This window comes from Sphaerodactylus townsendi, linkage group LG16 (assembly GCF_021028975.2).
Source record: "Sphaerodactylus townsendi isolate TG3544 linkage group LG16, MPM_Stown_v2.3, whole genome shotgun sequence".
Lineage (NCBI taxonomy): Eukaryota > Metazoa > Chordata > Lepidosauria > Squamata > Sphaerodactylidae > Sphaerodactylus > Sphaerodactylus townsendi.
Genome location: NC_059440.1, coordinates 29,973,172 through 29,992,002, shown reverse-complemented (window position 1 = coordinate 29,992,002; position 18,831 = coordinate 29,973,172). Strand labels below are relative to the sequence as shown.

General features: G+C 50.4%; 1 protein-coding gene across 2 annotated transcripts in view; it reads right to left on the bottom strand.

The window, feature by feature from the left end:
• Nucleotides 1-4,616: 4,616 nt before the first annotated feature.
• Nucleotides 4,617-18,831, bottom strand: part of LOC125445985 (protein-arginine deiminase type-3-like) — a 29,170-nt gene continuing 14,955 nt past the window's right edge. For both annotated transcript variants that reach the window (XM_048519445.1, XM_048519444.1), the window contains exons 9-16: nt 17,942-18,053; nt 16,004-16,111; nt 14,156-14,310; nt 12,680-12,824; nt 9,939-10,032; nt 9,504-9,583; nt 8,716-8,847; nt 4,617-7,205 (exon numbers count right to left, since the gene is read on the bottom strand). In XM_048519445.1, the coding sequence (XP_048375402.1) occupies nt 6,972-7,205; nt 8,716-8,847; nt 9,504-9,583; nt 9,939-10,032; nt 12,680-12,824; nt 14,156-14,310; nt 16,004-16,111; nt 17,942-18,053 (1,060 nt within the window). In that variant the 3' untranslated portion in view covers nt 4,617-6,971. The remainder of the gene's footprint in view (nt 7,206-8,715; nt 8,848-9,503; nt 9,584-9,938; nt 10,033-12,679; nt 12,825-14,155; nt 14,311-16,003; nt 16,112-17,941; nt 18,054-18,831) is intronic.

Here is an 18,831-nt window from a genome sequence, read left to right as displayed (position 1 = left end):
GGAGCATCCGCCCGCTCACGGTCAACAGCCCAGGACTCGAGCGGCAGCTCACAGTCCGCCCCATCGTTCTAGACATCCATGTCAATCTCTGGGGAAGAGACCTCATGAGTCAGATTAAAACGACTCTGGTCTGGGATGGATAAAGCCGTCACGGATCATTGATTCCAATCGTGCCTTCCGAAATTACCTCCTAATTTCCGTAGGAAAACTGTTTCCCTCTCCCCTCCTCTTCTCCTTCTGTTTTTCGACCAGTAGAGGCGGGAGGGCCAATTGGCTGACTGGCCCTCCCTGGATTAAAATCTGGGCCCGTCCTGGTACCGCAGTACTGCCAGGACAGGCCCCAACTTAAGGGGTTGCTGCAAACACAGATCCACTCATGATTTGGGTGGGTGGTGTTTGCCACGCTCGGCCGAAGCCGCCCCTTAAGGAGCGGTCTCGGCGGACGGCAATTCCCCAAGATAATTCGGTCAAAAATTTCTAACACCATCCAGCTTCCTGCATTAGCCACCAAGGTCACGGTAAGTGCAACTCCTTTGCAAAGAAACCCCCCCCTCTTTTTCCTGTGTGTGTGCGAGGAATTTGCCTCTAATTGCCTCGTTCCCCGGATGCACCCATCCCCCCAAAAGGGGCTCCCAAAGCCCCCTTTGTGTTGCTGATTAAGCATGCATACCCACAATCCCCCCAGGACCCGCCTGTTCCCTCCCCCCTCGAGGCTCGGACCCTCGCCTTGACGCACCCTGATGACGCTCTGAAGCCAATTCCCACCAGGGTCGCCTACCTCCTGCCCTCCCTGTCAAACAACTAAAGAAAGAGGAGTAGGCGGCCCCCAGGAGGGTTGCATTAAAAGCAACCTTCACAGGCTGCAAAACAAGCCTTCTTCTTATATTAAATTCTAAACTTTAAACTCGATCCCGATCTCCCGCCATCCGCCCTAGAACTGAGCCTGGCGGGACCCGGCCCCCCCCCGTAACCTGGGAAAAGGGGGTGTGTTTCAGTCCCTCTTCCTACAGGCCCCTGTGGACTCCGATTCGCCATGACAGGCCAACCCATGGAGTGGCGCCAGGAGGAAACCAACCCCATCCCGGAGATGGAACGCATCTCTCTAAAGGATCCCGACCAGCGGTCTCAACAGGGACGCCGTCGCCAACGCCCAAAGACCCGAATGACCTGGGGAGACGTCAAAGCGACCACCAGCCAAGCCCTAGAGCTGCTGCGCCAGCGAGACCACCCCGAGACACCCGAGAACCTCTGTGCCGCTCTCTTTGCGATCATCACCGCCAACTCGGCGACCGCCGTCCTTTGCCTGCTCTGCTGCCTCCTGCCGATAGCGATCGGCCACCCCCTGACGAGCTTTCACCAGACCAACATCTGGGAGCAGTTTGCTGCCGCTGCCAACGTCTCATCTTTCTGCCTGGGCCAGTACCTAGGAGTCGGGAGCCTGCTAAGCTCCTGCCTGCTCCCCGTCTGCAAAGCACCCGGAGACTTCCTAGCGGAGTCTGGGCTGAGCCCCTTCATGAATGCCTCATCCATCAGATACTCTATGAGCGCCGACTGGGGACCCGTCGTCCAAACCCTCCCGGCTGGCGCTCTCTCCCTTGTCACCAAGACTGTCGCTAACCACGAATCTAACACCTGCGCCCGCATCACCGGCGCAGCCAAACGGGGAACCGACCCGGGCCCATTCGTCGGCTCGGCCAGTTGGAACTGCACACACATGGAGGACATTCCCCCCGTGTTCGGAAACATCCTGCTCCCCAGGGGCTGGTTCTGGACCTGCGGGGAGAGGACGTTTAATTACATTCCCGCCCGACTCCCTGCCGGAACTCTTTGTTGCCTCAGTCGCCTCACCATCGTTCTACCCCAGGCTCCACCCCGGGAGCCCGGACGCCGCCGCCGCCGCTCCGCTCTGCCTTTCGACCCCTCCTGTCGGAGCGATGCGGTCGCCCTCTCCGAAGCGGAGTTCGTCTCCCTCGCAACTTCCCTAGTGGGAGTCCCCGGACTCGCTTCTTACAATGCTAAGACTATTGGCCGGCTGGCCTGTGCCCTTGCGAAGTCCATCAACTCCACCTCCACCGCTCTGGACGCCCTGGCCTCCGAGCAGCAGGAACTTCGTCAAGCGACCCTAGATAATCGTGCCGCTATTGATTACTTGTTGTTATTACATCACCAAGGTTGTGAGAATGTACATAATATGTGTTGTTTTAATCTTTCTGATAATTCCCAGTTGATTCACATGAAAGTGCGTGAGCTGCAAGAAGTTGTATCTAATCTGAAGTATGATGTTTTGCCCCATTGGTGGTCAGCCCTCTGGAGCTGGCTGCCAGGAGGATGGTTGAGTGCTATTGTACAGCTCTGCATTGGTTTAGTTGTGTGCCTCGTTATCGGATCTTGCTTCATTCAATGTGTGTCTAATATTGCCTGTAACGTGTGTAAGAAGCCCCTCGAATTTCCCTTACCCCGCAACCAAGTTCTAATGTTACACAAGCAGCTCGTTCAGCTTGACCAGGCGGCGGAGGAGACAAGCGTCCCTTTAAATCGCCCCTTAGCATTTCGGTCCCCCCTTTTTTCTAAAATGTAAAAAAGGAGGAGATGTAGTGATGCACTGCTGACCCAGCAGCACCGTGGTAGAACGTTGGGACGCCAACGGACCTACGGCCTTGCTGGTCGCACCGCACCCCCACTCCTCATCCCCCAATGAGTCACGGGTCATGAACTGCCTGGCTCAATCACCGGGCGCAGGGACAATGGTCTTGCCCCCAGGTGAGGATTAGGCTCAGACGCTTACGCTCCTCTCCGCACGTAGCCAGATGAGATCATGCATCACATGATGATCTCCCGACCTCCCGCTCTCCCGGAACTCCCCCCGGTCCTCCCTCCTACACGCCCCCGATAGAATAACAATAAAAGGTGCCAGGAACCGGCAGACGGGAGACTCGCTAGGAACACGGACCTCCGGTCTCCCGCTGCTGGCGATCTCCACCAGATGTTATCTCCGCGTCTCGTCTCGTTCTTACGCTGACCGCGTGGGTCGACTACAATCTCTGGATTAGCTAAGATAAAGCAGAGTCAGGGGCCACCGAGTAGCACCAGCAGCACCCGCAGTTCAGTTCCTTGGACAACTTGTCCATGTGTATTCATGTGCTGAACCGAGAATAGAACCCCTTGGTTGTGGTGGCTTTTGAGGGGTTGGCCAGGGGCTGGGAGAGAAGTCCAGGGATGGAATAATGGTCCCTCAGCACCACCTGATATAGGCCCTGCCACTTAGGAAGGAGAGGAGCCATCAGGACACAGCACCTCCAATAACCATCCCAAGCAAGATACTATGGCCAGTGCTACCAAAATGTGCAGAGAGACCCAAGAGAATCAACAGGGTCACACTCACCTGCTGTTTCTAAGAAAGGCTACTCCAGGAGTATTCTAGTAGCCACCTGCTTGAAGACAGCCCATATTTATTTACTGGGCAGCGCAGAGGCCCCTCCTTGAACTCCCCCACCTTTAATTGAGGAAGAGTGAAACGAGGGCTAGATAGAGACATGTGCAGAAAAGGCCTCCATCCTAGGAGTCACCCCCCCCCCCCTATAATTCAATAATTGGGACCGCACTCTGACAATGAGCAAAATCCTAGCTGGAAAAGGAGAGGTGCTGTAGGATGAGTCATCCATGCCCCCAAAAACATCAGTGCTTACAAATGCAAATGGCTCTGGCCAGAATAAAACAGAAGGCTGAGCATCTAGGTAGCACATCTCAGGAGACAGCCTGGAAACCAAACTGCTAGTTTGCATTTCTTCCTTCTTTGTTAGTAGGACTGTGAACGACCCTACAGGGGACTCTGAGGGAAAGCTTAATTATCAGGACAGATGAAGAAAATATCTTTTGGCCAGAGAGGTTCAAGCCATGAAGGACTGAGCATTACAAAGGTACTCCATTTTGACCAGGTGTTGAAGAACAAAGGAGAGAAACCCCAAATCTGAGAACTGAAATAATAAGGATTTTAACTACTGCACCTTCAAGTCTATCCTAACTGGACATCTGTTAGAATAACTATAGAGTTTAGAGGATTGCAGTTTCGCCTTTTCGTTATATCCTTGCTCATCCTGATGTTTCCAGCCCATGTTTGTGCTTTTTATTCTTTTATTAAACTTCCTCATAATTTGAATGCTCCAAGTGTGGGTCTTTGTACCCATTCAACACTTATTTTGGGCAGCAGCTGAACTTGTCATCCCTGGAGCACGAAAACATGAGAGTTGGCAGTTGTAATGGATTGTTTCCTTACCAGCTAGTAGGAGTGAAGTGGGAAATGCAGTAGGCAGAGCCATCTGTTTGAAGATACCCTTTCTGATATGCTGGTGAAAGCAAAGAAGGGGATCACTGCCAGGAGTAAGGGGAGGGGTTGCCCCACTGGGGGACACTTTAGATGGTAGTGTGGGGGGCAATTCTGACCCCCGGGGACCAGAAGGAATGGGGCTTACAAACCTTTTCCTTTACACAGTGAAAGGAATTGTATTCCAATGTTGTAATTATGCCCTCCCACTAACCCTATTCTCATTTTTTTAAATATCAAAATAAATACTTAATTGAAGGATGACCTTGTATAGATTAGTCAACACTAAAGGATGTTTATGTGCTGCATAGCTGAACAGATTTAATAAGCCAAAGTCACTATACCAACATAATGTACAAGACAAAGTTCACCTGAGTCCACCTGTACCTCTGATGGCAATTGAACTAGAAAAGTTGATGGAACGCACCAATATAAACATCTGTTCCCTGAGGCCATGTCTGGTCACGTGATGTCTGCAAATATTAGATTTTTTTAGGGCCAGGTGGCTGAAAACCAACCATTCTGTAGAAACCTGGGATTCCTAACTTCAGTTCTTAAGGGACAGGATAGGATGATTCTACACACAAAATTGACTAATATACTTGATGAAAACAGGAAGTCATCTTCTCTTGAATCGGACCCCCTCTGGTCCCCGAAGGTATGTCTGGTCTCCTTTGACTGGCAGATCGTATCACCGGCTACCGAATCCCATCCTCTCAGCTCCAGATGTTCTGCAGATGTTTCTGCAGGCCAAGCAGACGCTCTGCTCGGGTCCCCTCGATGCCAGGGGTCCAAATGTCAGGGTCACTTGTTTGCTTCTTCACTGCCTTCTTGTCTTTGCTGGGATTGCCCAAATAAACCTACTGGTCCCGCACTCCAGAGCAGCCCCTTCTCCTGCCACCAGAAAGCACCCACTCAAAGTCTCTGCCAGTGGGGATCCATTACCCATCTCTGTGCCATAATGCCATTAACCAACACTCAACATTTCTTCAGACCTTTATCAAACAGCTTGTAAAAACAATCGAGGGGGGAGTTTATTGGCATATATATATATATATATATATTTAAAAAGATCAACAGAAGTATAGAAATCAACATTACCCCATTTATGAAAAAGGAAATGCATAGTTTTCATCCTTATTCTGTGGCACCGATGACCTTGTCCCACACTTTTAGGGGCAGGAGAGGGGTGAACCTCCTCACTGTGCCCAGATTGTCAGAATGGCCACTTCAAGTCACCTGCTTTGGCCCTCGGGACTGAGTTCTGCATGGATTGGAAGCGGAGGAGACTCTCTCGGTGGCCAAGGAAGTTCCCACTGGTTGGGCCATCCAGCAGTAGCACCGGTCACAATCCCAGCTTCTGTGGCCCTAGGCCTGTGGTGGTGAACCTTTGGCACTCCAGATGTTATGGACTACAACTCCCATCAGCCCCTTCCGGCATGGCCAATTGGCCATGCCGGCAGGGGCTGATGGGAATTGTAGTCCATAACATCTGGAGTGCCAAAGGTTTGCCACCACTGCACTAGGCATTGGTCAGTGGGCCCACCAGAGATTGAGCTGGGAGTAGATCTGGTCTGTCCAACTGGCCTTGACCACAGAGTGACCGCTGGAGGGTGCTCACTGAACAAAGCCTCTCATATCTGTGAACGCAGCCGTTGCATGTTTTTAATGGCTTGGAACCTACCCGAACATGACATGTGCTTGTGGACCGCCAAAGTTGGCTCTTATGACAAAGGAATGTGAAGGAAATCAAGCTGGCCAGAGTATGTCAGGTGGCAGGATAAGAGGGCTGTGGAAATGTCTGTAAATCTGGGTCTGGTTTTCCCTCAGTGGGCCATACTAAGCCAGCAGCTCAGGCATCTAACCGAAATAAATTACAAATAAATTCTATTCTGCACCTGGAGTAAAATGAGGCCTTAGGGGACACTTCAGTGGGGCAGCCCTGTTTGGTGAAAGAATGCATGGAGGAAATCAGGGCCCGCTTAAAGACTAATAACATTTATTCTGGCATCTACAGAGGTGAGCTCGGCCTCATGAAAGCTCACACTGGAATAAATGTTGTTGGTCTACAAGGGACCACAGGACTCCTGTTTTATAGGGAAAAGAATGTACAAAATGATCTGCTAGTGACAGAAGGAAAAGAACACAACCTATGCCAGGTGTATTTGGATGTCCCCTTCCTCCACCACCCCTTCGTTTTGCCTCCCTTTCTCTAGTTCAACTAGAACGGTCCTTTGGACTATTCTCTGGGTCAGCAAGTGCCAAACTTGCTTTGGAATGAGGAAGGCTTCAGTTTTTAAGTAGGTGAACTGGAAGCAAGAAGAAAGGTGGAATATTTTAGAGGCAGAGCCGAAATTCGTGGTTATATACCCATCCGCTTCTTTCTCTTAGCAATGTCTGATGAGTCCTCTCCTATTTTACTTGGAATGTTGGTTGCCCCTCATGGTTGATTCATTCGGTGGAAGTTGTGCCCCAGTCAGCTGTGAGTTAAAGGGCTGAGACTGTGCTTCGTTTTGATGGGTTCAGAGTGACCCTTCAGGGCAAAAAGGGGATGGTTTGGAGCCTTTAAGTATACTGTGAGGGGACAGCCCTTAGACACTTCCTGATTATGCATGGAGTGCAAGAGAGGATCCAGCCCCTCCCCTCCAACTCATGGGATGACGTTCCACCACTTGAAGGAGAACGGCTTCCGGCGGACGTTGGTGCCGCAGTGGATTTCGCCAAGTTTCACATGGTACGTCTCGAAATCGTCGATGAAGGTGCAGGACAATCCCAGTGGCTCCAACAGGCGCCGGACCTCCTCTTCCAGGCAGCACTGCTCGTGAATAACGGGTCCAAATGGCTTTGGGATGCCCAGGTATTTTCCCAGGACAAGCATGTTCACCTGGCAGGAGATGGGAGTTGAGACAGGGGTCAGGAAAAGAACCTGAAACAAGCCTTCCCCTAAAGGATAACTAAACCTGCTTCAAGACATCACAGATGGAAACATGAGAAGGCGTGAGTGCTCGGGGTGGAGTCTCACTACCTGAGAAGAGAGGCAACGGCGGGGCCAACACAATCGAGCCCCATCCACGCCTCAGGCAGTCCGCAGGAGCGACAACTACACACCAGCTGTTGGCTCTGAATGGCAGAAGCAGCGGGGAGCAGCAAGTACACGTCATATAAGCTGCATTTCATACCCTGGGCCATTGACCCCATGGTCCAGCTGAGAACCACTAATGCTCACCCACAGACTGCTCTTCCGTGACACAGGATTCTAGAGCAGAAATTCACAGAGCAGCTGTTCTTCAAGATGGGAAACTGCCGCCTCCCCTCTATGCGCACACAGAATTAAGGAACCAGGAGCTCCCACACGGTAAAGGTCTCTGGCATTTTCCCCTTCAGAAATTAAGCACTGACCCAACCAGCAAGCAACTGCTGCAGACCACAGGGGGTTTACTCTTTTCCAGCACTCCTCTCTTCTTCTCTTTTCCTTCCACCAATTTCACCACAGAAACAGGTTCTTTCTTTCTCAACTACCCTCTCAGCCCCTCCTTCTTGTTATAGGCTGGTGAAGGGGGGGGGGGTGTCTTCTTCCTATCTACTCCCTGCCCCTCCCTCCGTCCTTTTTCTCTATGGGAGCATTTAAACCAAGGAGTTATTGAGGCTGTTGCAGCTACCAAAATGTCTGCCTAGCCAATCAGCAGCAAGGCTGCAGCTCGAGAGCGGCTACAAACAGCTGTGGAGGCTTATCTGGGGGATTCAGGTTAGCCTGTGCACTCCCACACATGCCAGCTGGGTGACCTTGGGCTAGTCACAGCTTCTCAGAGCTCTCTCAGCCCCACCTACCTCACAGGGTGTTTGTTGTGAGGGGGGAAGGGCAAGTAGATTGTGAGCCCCTTTGAGTCTCCTTAAAGGAGAGAAGGGGAGGGGGGTATAAATCCAAACTCTTCTTCTTCTTCTTCCAATTCTGCTTGGGAGAGGGCAGGAATTTAGGGAAAAAACTAACCCTGCGCTGCCTCTTGAGCAGTTCATGAGCCCAGCCTGCGAAGGCGGCCAGCTGCAGCCCTCTAGATCAGGGGTGTCCAACTGTGGCATCCCAGATGTTAATGGACTACGATTCCTAATTGGTCATGCTGGCAGGGGCTGATGGGAATTGTAGTCCATGAACATCTGGGGCACCAGAGTTGGACACCCCTGATCTGCATTAATCCAACCCACTCACTGAGGCAGACAGCAGCAGCCGCACCTGCTCTTCCTCTCAAAACTGCTGGCCAAGGAACTACGGGGGGAAAGAGTGGGGGGGGAGTCAAGACCCTGCTGGCTGGCAGATGCAAGGACCCGAGAGGGGAGGCGTCTGCCCAGCATCCTCCCCTCAGTTCTCAAAGTCAAAGAAACGGCTGACAAAGACTTACCAGGTCCGGGAAGTAGGCGACAGCTTTGCCGTTTCGGCTGTTGCGCGTGAAGAGCTGGGGAACGTCGATGATGTCTTCCTCGGACAGCCCCAGCTCCTGCTTGAGGATGTCTCTGTTCCAGTCGATGCATTTCTGGAAGGGAAGAAAACAAAATGGGGAAATGTTTGTCCCATTGCTGGAGGCAGCCACAATTATTTGGCCACCTCTGCCAGTCTTGGCCCATGCACCTTGACTCCCCCTCCTGCAGGCTCTGGGGGGGGGGGCTGACATTCCAGTCTCCGCTCCCTGCCCCCAAAGTGATTCCACACCAGGCAGGGCCTTGTCCTGTCTTTGTTCAGATGGTTGGCCCCTGCGTGTAAGAAGGGTGAGGGCCAAATTGTGCTTCCCTTTGCCACCCTTCTGTGCCAACCTCTTTTGTGGCTCCAGTCTGGAGCAGAGAGAAGAGGAATCCACCCAGCCACGTTCAGCCTGTCCAAAGCCACCACCAGCCCCCTCTCTTCTTGTCTGGACTTGCTCCCTGACAATCCCCGTGGCCCTCCTGGTGGCTCGGAACCAGTGGTGGGATTCAAATAATTTAACGACCGGTTCCGGTGGCAGGATTTAAATAATGTCACAAGCGGTTGTTCACAAGAGGCATTTTAACAACCAGTTCTGCTGAAGTGGTGCGAACTTGCTGCATCCCACCACTGCTCGGAACCCAGACCTCTGGCTAACGTTGGTCTCTGCACAGGTGACTGGACATCGCTGACCATCACGGGGAGCCCCGAACGGCCCTTCAGGAAGATTACCTGGTAATAATTGTTGTTGTTCCTCAGGTCTTGGTCAGAGAGAATCTTCTTGATTGAGAGTTGTTGTTTTTTTTTCACTCCTGCAATGAGAGACAGTTTCAGTTACGAGCTTTTTAAAAACAGTGCTGGTCCCTTCAGCTCCAAGAAAAGGATCCCTGTTCTGTTTGTTTGTATCCAGCCCTTCCTCCAAGCAGCTGAGCTACACACACTTCTCACCCACCGCATTTCATCGTCACAACAACCCTTGTGAAGAGTGCCAGGTTGAGGAGCTGGCCCAAGGGCACCCCATGAGTTTCCTGGCAGAGAGGGGGAATTCGAACTCAAGTCTTAGTGCCATGAATATGTGAAACTGCTTCATTATGAATCAGACCATTGGTCCACCAAGGTCGCCATCGTCTTGCCGGACGGGCAGTTGTTCACCCAGAGTGCCCTCACCTTCAAACATGAGAGCCTCTCCGTGGCCTTCCTGCTCCTTCACCTTCAGCAGTTGGTAGCAGGCGGTGGGGCTGGCCAGGAGCAGCCGATAACCCTGGAAGACAAAGAGGGCAGGGGGTGAGCGGAGGAGCAGAGCCAGAACCTCAGAGAGTTACTACAAGAGGAGAATCGGTCAAGCCCACCCACAGATGAGATGAAATGGCATTTTGCATGCCCCAAAATCCAGACCTTGTTACATGCCAAGCAGAGGTGGGATCCAGCAGGTTCTCACAGGTTCCCGAGAGTAGGTTACTAATTATTTGTGTGTGCTGAGAGGGGGTTACTAATTGGCGATTTTGCCACATGATTTTTGCCTTAGTTACGCCCCTCCTCTCAGCAGCAGCACGCAGAACTTGAAGCAGTCTAGCAGGAGGTGCACCGGCATGCGTGGCAGCCTGCGCCTGTGTGCATTCGTTTCCCGCCCAAGGACCGGCGCAGCGGCTGCATCCTTGCCACAGCCCTGCCCAGGAATGCCCCACCACGCCCCCGTTGTGCTCCGCCCAGCCCCATTGGTGCTACGCCACAGTTTGAATCCCACCACCATGGGAACCTGTTACTAACATTTTTGGATCCCACCACTGATGCCAAGAAATGTGACAATGCCACATTAAAATGAAACATCAGTCAATTAACGTTTGATGCCTATCACAAAACTATTTTCTGTGCAAAATAGCCCTTCACCAAATCTACATCTGGAACGTGTTGTTATGAATGCTGTCCCCTTCCTGGAGCCCACAAGGGACCCACGAACTCCTGCCTGCTTTTTCTAAAACTGGAGGCAGAAAGTCTCTCTCTGGACCTTTGCGAGGCTGAGGCCGGCAGCCCCGCCTTTCTGGTTGAGCCAGCCCTGGAGTTAACACAGAGAATTTGGGAGAAAGATACAACTAAAAAATCTCAGCGGGGGAGAGAGCGAGAGATTACGCTAGAGGAGTCCCTTTGAAGAGACGAAGGTACCCAGTTTGGCCAGTGGATACCTCCCCACCCTGAACCGCTGAGACCTGCAGGGGCTGAGCTGTCCCATACATCCAGATACGTTCCATGCAGCAATTTAGAAGAGAAGAAGAAGAGTTTGGATTTATATCCCCCCTTTCTCTCCTGTAGGAGACTCAAAGGGGCTTACAATCTCCTTGCCCTCCCCGCCTCACAACAAACACCCTGTGAGGTGGGTGGGGCTGAGAGAGCTTCGAGAAGCTGTGACTAGCCCAAGGTCACCCAGCTGACGTGTGTGGGAGTGTACAGGCTAATCTGAATTCCCCAGATAAACCTCCACAGCTCAGGCGGCAGAGCAGAGAACCAAACCCGGTTCCTCCAGATTAGAGACACGAGCTCTTAACCTCCTACGCCACGGCTGCTATGATCTGTTCTCATTGCTTTAATGAAGCACCCAGATCACATCCCTGTCTGCATTTTCTTTACTTTAAAATACCTGATTTGTAGCATTTTTTCAAATATTGAATTCAACAGCAGGGCCTCGGTATTTGTTTTTATTTTATCACTCCCAACTCTGCCTCCAGAGTGCCTCTGCAATGCCGAACGAGTCCTTCACACGGGCGGGAGGAAGCTTTAATGACTTCTCTTTCCCCTTTATAGCAGTGTGATCGTTTGTTAATTTTTCATTATCTTAATCAAACTATTAGCATGCTATCTCAAAAAATTAAAAGTATTAATGAATACATTCTACACTCAAGAGAATGCAAGTAATTAAATGTTCCCCTTCCTTGCCCTGCCCAAAAGAAGGAACTGATTACAGGCACTTTCAGGAAGGGCGAAGCATCAGGAGTGAACAGGTGGAAACAAATTCAGCGCCAGACAGAACCAGAAGCTCTTAATTCGAGCAGAAGCAGCCAAGTTCAGCAAAATCCAGTGTGGAGCCATCGCAGGGCAAAATCAACAGCAGATGGCAGAGACCTAGGAGGAGGAAGCAGGGCACCCAACCGCCCCGCCCCCCCCAAGAAGAGATGCTGGCATCTTCATGCTTTTCAGTTAGAGAGCAGCAGTGGTGTAGGAGGTTAAGAGCTCGTGCGTCTAATCTGGAGGAACCGGGTTTGATTCCCAGCTCTGCCGCCTGAGCTGTGGAGGCTTATCTGGGGAATTCGGATTAGCCTGTGCACTCCCACACATGCCAGCTGGGTGACCTTGGGCTAGTCACAGCTTCTCGGAGCTCTCTCAGCCCCACCCACCTCACAGGGTGTTTGTTGTTAGGGGGGAAGGGCAAGGAGATTGTCAGCCCCTTTGAGTCTCCTGCAGGAGAGAAAGGGGGGATATAAATCCAAACTTCTTCTTCTTCGCCCCCTTTCAAATATTTTTAACAGTCATGGTCCCAAACAAGGGATTTTTGGAAGAAAAGTAGCCACTGTGGCATGCTCGCCCAGACTCCAGGCAAGCACAGACAGGTCACAGAATCCAGCTCCCTGAGAACCACTTTCTTTTTCTTTTAACAAAAAGCAGGTTTCTAGTCCTTATGATTGGAAAGTTGTTCCTTAAGATGGAGGACGAGCAACACCTGCTTAAGTCTCAGAAGCCACAGAAGGGGATAAATAAGATCTCCTTTAGCTGTGGGTGGGGTTGTGATATCTGAGCTTATCAGTAAGACGGCCAACAAGTTATGCAAAATAGCAAACACACAAGAAAAATCAGCTCAGTCAGCATAGTTTATGCAGGCCACAGAGGCCCCGTGGGATCCTTGACACCAAGACACAGACCTTCCGATCAGGAGCCGGAACAAATGTCAAGAACTCGTCCACGTGGCCCACAACCAGCCAGTCGGAGTACAGCTCCACGGGTGGCTGCACTTTCTGGGCATAAAGGAAGTCCCGGACGACCTTGACCATGCAGTTACCCTTGAAGCTGGAAAAGAAAGTGTGGCAGTGGTGGTTTAGAAATCCTGTCCAGGAGTAGAAGGTTGGGCAGCTCATCTTAGCTGCCTCAGAGAGCTCTGGAGAAGATAAGAGAGGCCACATCCCTGTCCCGTCCCGTCCCGTCCCCCCCACACACACACACACGCACTATGCCTCCGTTCAAACACTGCGCACCCAGCTGGATCAGAGCAACGGTTCATCTGCTGCACCATCTGCCTCCCTTCGGCCCACATTCTGGACAGAGAGGCAGCCGTCCCCGGCCACTGGAATTCTGTGGCGCATGGCCGCTGATTGCTCATCCAATCATAATGATTCCCTGACAAAACAACTTTAAATGTGAGTCCGACATGAAACCACTGACTCTGGAATCTCATACTTCATTACTCAGTTCCAGACTATTCATCACAGGGACCCGGGATTCCTCACACCCCGTGAGCGCTGACACCCGGCAGCACCTCTCCTAATGAGCTCACCCATAACTCTGCGACTTCCTCTTGTATACGTTTATCCTGCTCACCCTGAACTGTCTTCTATGTTAATCCTACTTTGCCTGCCTGTCAGCAGTTGTGAGTGGCCCACATCCGCTCTGGCTGAGCAGGGAACTCGCTTCCGACTGGCCTCTCTTTGTCGTGCCCACATGGACCAAACCCCCCTCCCTGCTTCCCCCAGAGTCTTTATGGTGAATATAAACATATGGATGTACAACATGAGCATCTGATGAAATGAGCGGTGGTTCACGACCTTAATCTTGAAGGTGGCACCAGACTCCTGTTTTACTTTGCTGCTAACACTCTAGCACAGTGGTGGCGAACCTTTGGCACTCAGGATGTTATGGACTACAATTCCCATCAGCCCCTGCCAGCATGGCCAATTGACCATGCTGGCAGGGGCTGCTGGGAAATGTAGTCCATAACATCCTGAGTGCCAAAGGTTCGCCACCACGGCTCTAGCCCATAGGTGTCAAACTCGCGGCCCTCCAGATGTTATGGACTACAGTTCCCATCATCCCATGCCAGCATGATGCTGGCAGGGGATGATGGGAACTATAGTCCACAACATCTGGAGGGCCGCATAGCAGGCCTGGGACTTTGGGCCTCTGTCCTCGCTGCTGCTAGGCTGGCTCCCTGCCACATGAATTGGGACCAACCAAAAGTAAGGAGAATCAGTGTAACTCGGTGGTTAGAGAATCGGACTGGGGAGATCCAGGTGCAAATGTGTCCGGGGCGGGGGCGGGGGCGGGGGGTGACTTTCAGCCAGCCTAGCAGCATTCTCCCCCAGGAAGCCCCACGGACAGCGCCTTTCCCTCCCCCCCCTTCTCACCTGGGGAAGTAGCTGCCGAGAAGGATTCTGCCCAGGGGGTACTGCTTGCCCCCGACCGTCACCGGAGGGCTGACTTCAAGGTTTCCAAAGGAGTCCAAGCTGGAGCCAATTTTGTTATTACCTGGATCACGCGCCACATAACCAAAATCTGGGCCCTTTTGTGGGTGCAAACAAGAGCAGAGTTCAGTCATTCTCGTCACCACAGAATTAGCAAATGATGGTGCCAGGCAAGGCTACACCTCAGTGGCACAGTCTGACTAACTCTTACAAATACTTTTAATGCACTTTTTAATACTCATAAATCTATCAGTGGGTCCGCTGAGTTCCCTTATAATTTATATTTGTCATGAATTAATTGGCTTTAAGCTGGCTGACTCTATTGTCTTTAGTTGCATGAGGTACATTTTATAGCGGTTTTCACTTTACTGTGACCTGCCCAGGAGGGCTATATTCGGACAGTAGCGTGCGGGAGAGAAATGTTTTTAATCAATATTTCCCACTGTAGGTGTAGGAAACCTCAGTGTTCAGACACACTCTATCTAAGATTAATAAAGGCTGGGTGTAAACTATAGGCCAGTGGTGGCGAACCTTTGGCACTCCAGATGTTATGGACTACAATTCCCATCAGCCCCTGCCAGCATGGCCAATTGGCCATGCTGGAAGGGGCTGAAAGGGCTCATACTCACTGACTCACAGTGAGTATGACAGGGCTGCTATTATGTGCCCTTCCCTGCTTTTAACCACGATGCATTCATGGACCAATTGGCCATGCTGGAAGGGGCTGATGGGAATTGTAGTCCATAACATCTGGAGTGCCAAAGGTTCGCCACCACGGCTATAGGCAATAGGTGCCTCCTTCAGGTGCTTCTTGTGAGTGTGCAGAGACACCTCTTGGTAAATGCTACCTTAGCACCTACGGTAAGGTAGCATTTAGAGTACTGGAGTAGAACCTAGGAGATTCAAATTCTCACAAATACCATGGAGCTGACTGGGTAAACATAACCCTTAACCCAAAGCTATCCCAGAGTGTTTCTGTGAGGATTACTGGTGGATGCCGTCTTGCACTCCTTGGAGGAACGGTGGCATAAAAATGTGCTAGTTAGCTAGAATGCTGAGCTGGACGGACACACCTTTGTTAGTGTGACCTAACAGGGCGATGCTGGCATCCCTACGTCTAGCCCAAGAGCAGCGCTGCAAATTGTTTCCTGGCTGCCCAGTGGAATTTCTCTGTGGCTGCCCTCTGCTTCTGCCAACTGATAAACTGAACTGGGTGGCCCAGCTAGTCCAATCTCACTAGACCTTGGAAACTAAACATGGCCAACTTTTGTTAGTAGTTGGGTGGGAGGCCACCAAGGAATTCCAGAGTCACTACACAGAGACAGACACCTTTAAACATTAGAGCGTTGTGGGTTTTCTGGGTTGTATGGCCGTGTTCCAGTAGCATTTTCTCCTGACGTATCACCTGCACCTGTGGCTGGCATCTTCAGAGGACCTGTGGCTGGCATCCTCAAATGCAGGTGAAGCGTCAGGAGAAAATGCTACTGGAACACGGCCATACAACCCAGAAAACCCACAACGCTCTAGTGATTCTGTACGTGAAAGCATTTGACAATACATCTTTAAACATCTTTTGCCTTGAAAACCCTCCTGCGTTGCTGTCAGACAGCTGTGACTTAATGATAAAAAGAGCTAGAGAGTGAAGAAAAATGGCAAAATTGGGTTGCTGGGTTCTGCCAGTTTTCAATTTGGTGGAGAGGATGACAGAAAACTGCACCGTTTATGCAAATTTCACCATTTCTTAAGCCATGAGGCATAAGACACTAAGAGTCAGGAAGTTCAACCACATACCAAAACAGCTTTAAATGGAAAATCTTTCAGTGTTCCATTTCTGGGGGAGTCGAAGACCACGGGGAACCCCTTGTGTGGCGCCTGCACGTAGCCGATCTCCATCTCATCCTGTTCCGGAAGATAAAGTGAAAGGGAGAAGCTCCTTAGTGCCCCGTGCCAAGAGGTGAGCACAGCAGCATCAGTCTCAGGTACCCACAAATTTCAAACCACTGGGACAAGTCTGTCCTGAAACACCCCAAAACTCAACTCCATCTCAGAGCCTCATGGCACCCATCTTCTATGGAGGGATCCATTCAAGCATCAGACTGGTTTTGCAAAAATTTAAGTGCCTCAGTATACATAAAAGGTTTTTTTCCCAGGGAGGTCCCTAAATTGGAACCCTGGTATTTGGGGAGCCCCATTCCCCCCACATTTTTCCAACTTGAAAAAACCATCCCAGACTGATGATGGCCGTTGCTATACGACTGGACAAAGCAACCCTGAAAATGCCTTTTTGTCATTTCAGCAAGTGATAACCATCACACCTTTGGAAAGATTCAGAGGTCAACAAAAGTTTCCGGGCTCAAGCTTTTGAGAGCTAAAACTTCCTTCATCAGGCAGGAGCACGGATGGAGATCTCTGGAGTCTTTTTATCTCAGTCAGAAGGTGGGAGGGGTGCTGCAAGGAATGTTTGTGAAGGATGCAGAGGTTCTGTGAATATTGTAAGCAGCTTGATAGGAGCAGAGAGGAAATGCTTGAGGGCAAAAGATAAGCACCTGTAGTGTGATAACAATCCCATGTTCCTTCTGAATTAACTCAAGTTCAGCAATCTCATGCTGTAATTTCTCATCAGAGATCTCCATTCCTATCCATGCCTCTCGAAAGCTCCTACCCTGAAACTCTTAGCAGTCTTTCAGGTGCTCATGGACTCAAATCCAGGTGTTCTAGTACAGACCAACCTGGCTACTGTCTCAAACTGTCCTTGGAAAGATGGCTGTGAATCGTTGGAAAGTTGTCTGGAAATAAATCGTACAAAGCTGATTGCTGATTTGCAGCACTGCTATGGGAGAGCATATTCTAAATTCAGAAACACTCGTGTAACTGAGGAGACGAACTAATTGGTTTCAGCAGCGTTACGTGAGTTGCTCATACTTGGGGCTATTTAAGATCGCCTCCCCTGAATCTCTCAGATGTGGATAGTATGAGCCTATCTAATAGTTCTGAAAACACTTTTATGGGGAACTCAGAAATTGCATTATCTTTTGCATTTAAAAATTTGCATTAAAATTATCTTTTAATCTCAAAAATAGACTATGCAGGGATGGCCAACCTATGGTGCTCCAGATGTTCATGGACTACAATTCCCATCAGTCCCTGCCAGCACGGCCAATTGGGAGCAAAACTTGGGAACAAAAATCTCAGTATCACTCCACTCCACTGGCAGGCAGCAGGGGATGATGGGAATTGTAGTCCATGAACATCTGGAATGCCATAGGTTGGCCACCCCTGGCACTAAGGGATACCATGTATGTCTTTTTGTCTCATTTCAGGTTGTAGTCCCGATCCTGAGAAGTATTGGGACTACCTGTTGTTATGACCTGACTCAGAGCATATCTGTTGTTAAGACCTGGCTCAGGAAACACATAACATGAAACTAGACCCATACATCACCAAAGGGAAATCTATTATACCACTGGAAATGTGTTTCAAGTATGTTTTCCCCACACACGTACACAGACCATTGAGGTAACTTTCTAAGATGAAAACTTTAAACGGTTACCCACTTCAGGAGTTGTGACAAATGGTTGTGACAAATGGCCAGAGCTCATATTGACTGGGGTATGCAAGCACCACCAGCAACTGTCCTCCTTCTACCTACATATTATTTGGGAAGGTTTGCTGTTGGTTCATTTCTCCCTTTGGCATCATCTGTAGCTCAGAGTTTATCTCCCTACGTACCTGAATCCAGCGGTCCTGACGATTTTCCTGTTCTGGGCAGATGATCAGTTTGCAGCCAGCCTTCACAGTGAGTTTGCTCACGGCGGCTACGAAGTCATCATTGAACTTAACACTGGAAATCAAAATGAGAAAGCAAGAAGATTGGAGCCAGTCAAACAGAAGGGAATATCCCCATTGGTTTTCCCCCTGACATCCTGAAAACGTTTTTATTTCCAGCCTCAGAACATTTTAAATGAATTCCCTTTTAAAATGATTATTTGGTTTGAAATGTTTTCAAAAAGGCTTCACTTGCTGTGCAGTCTGTTTACTATGTTTTCCACGCCTCTGGGCCCTCCCCAGATTTTTTTTCCCTCAGCACCATTTTATTTTATTTATTTATTATCAAATTTATATACCGCCCCTCCCCGAAGGGCTCTGGGTGGTGAACAACATAGATTAAACCAACACTAATGGAGCATATAAACAAATACAGTCACACATAATAAAGGCATACTATACAAAATGTTGGCATCCAAAATGTTGGCAGCATACTATACAAAAATGTTGGCATTCAGCTTAAAATCTTCATTAAAAACCCTCCCAGAAAGGAAAGGGAGTGGGGGCCCCATATATATTAAGGGGCCCAGGAGGTAAAGGGCAACAGAAGGAGAGCAAAAGGAGGGGGCGCACATCAGCGGCCAGCCCCCCCAAAAGCCCAGTGGACAACTCAGTGTTACAGGCCCTGCGGAACTCACCGAGATCCTGCAGGGCCTGGACAGCTGGCAGTAGAGTGTTCCACCAGACAGGGGCCAGGGCCGTAAAGGCCCTGGCCTGAGTGGAGGCCAGCCGCATCATCGAGGGGCCGGGGACCACCAACAAATGGGCCCAGTGGTGGGATCCAAAAATTTTAG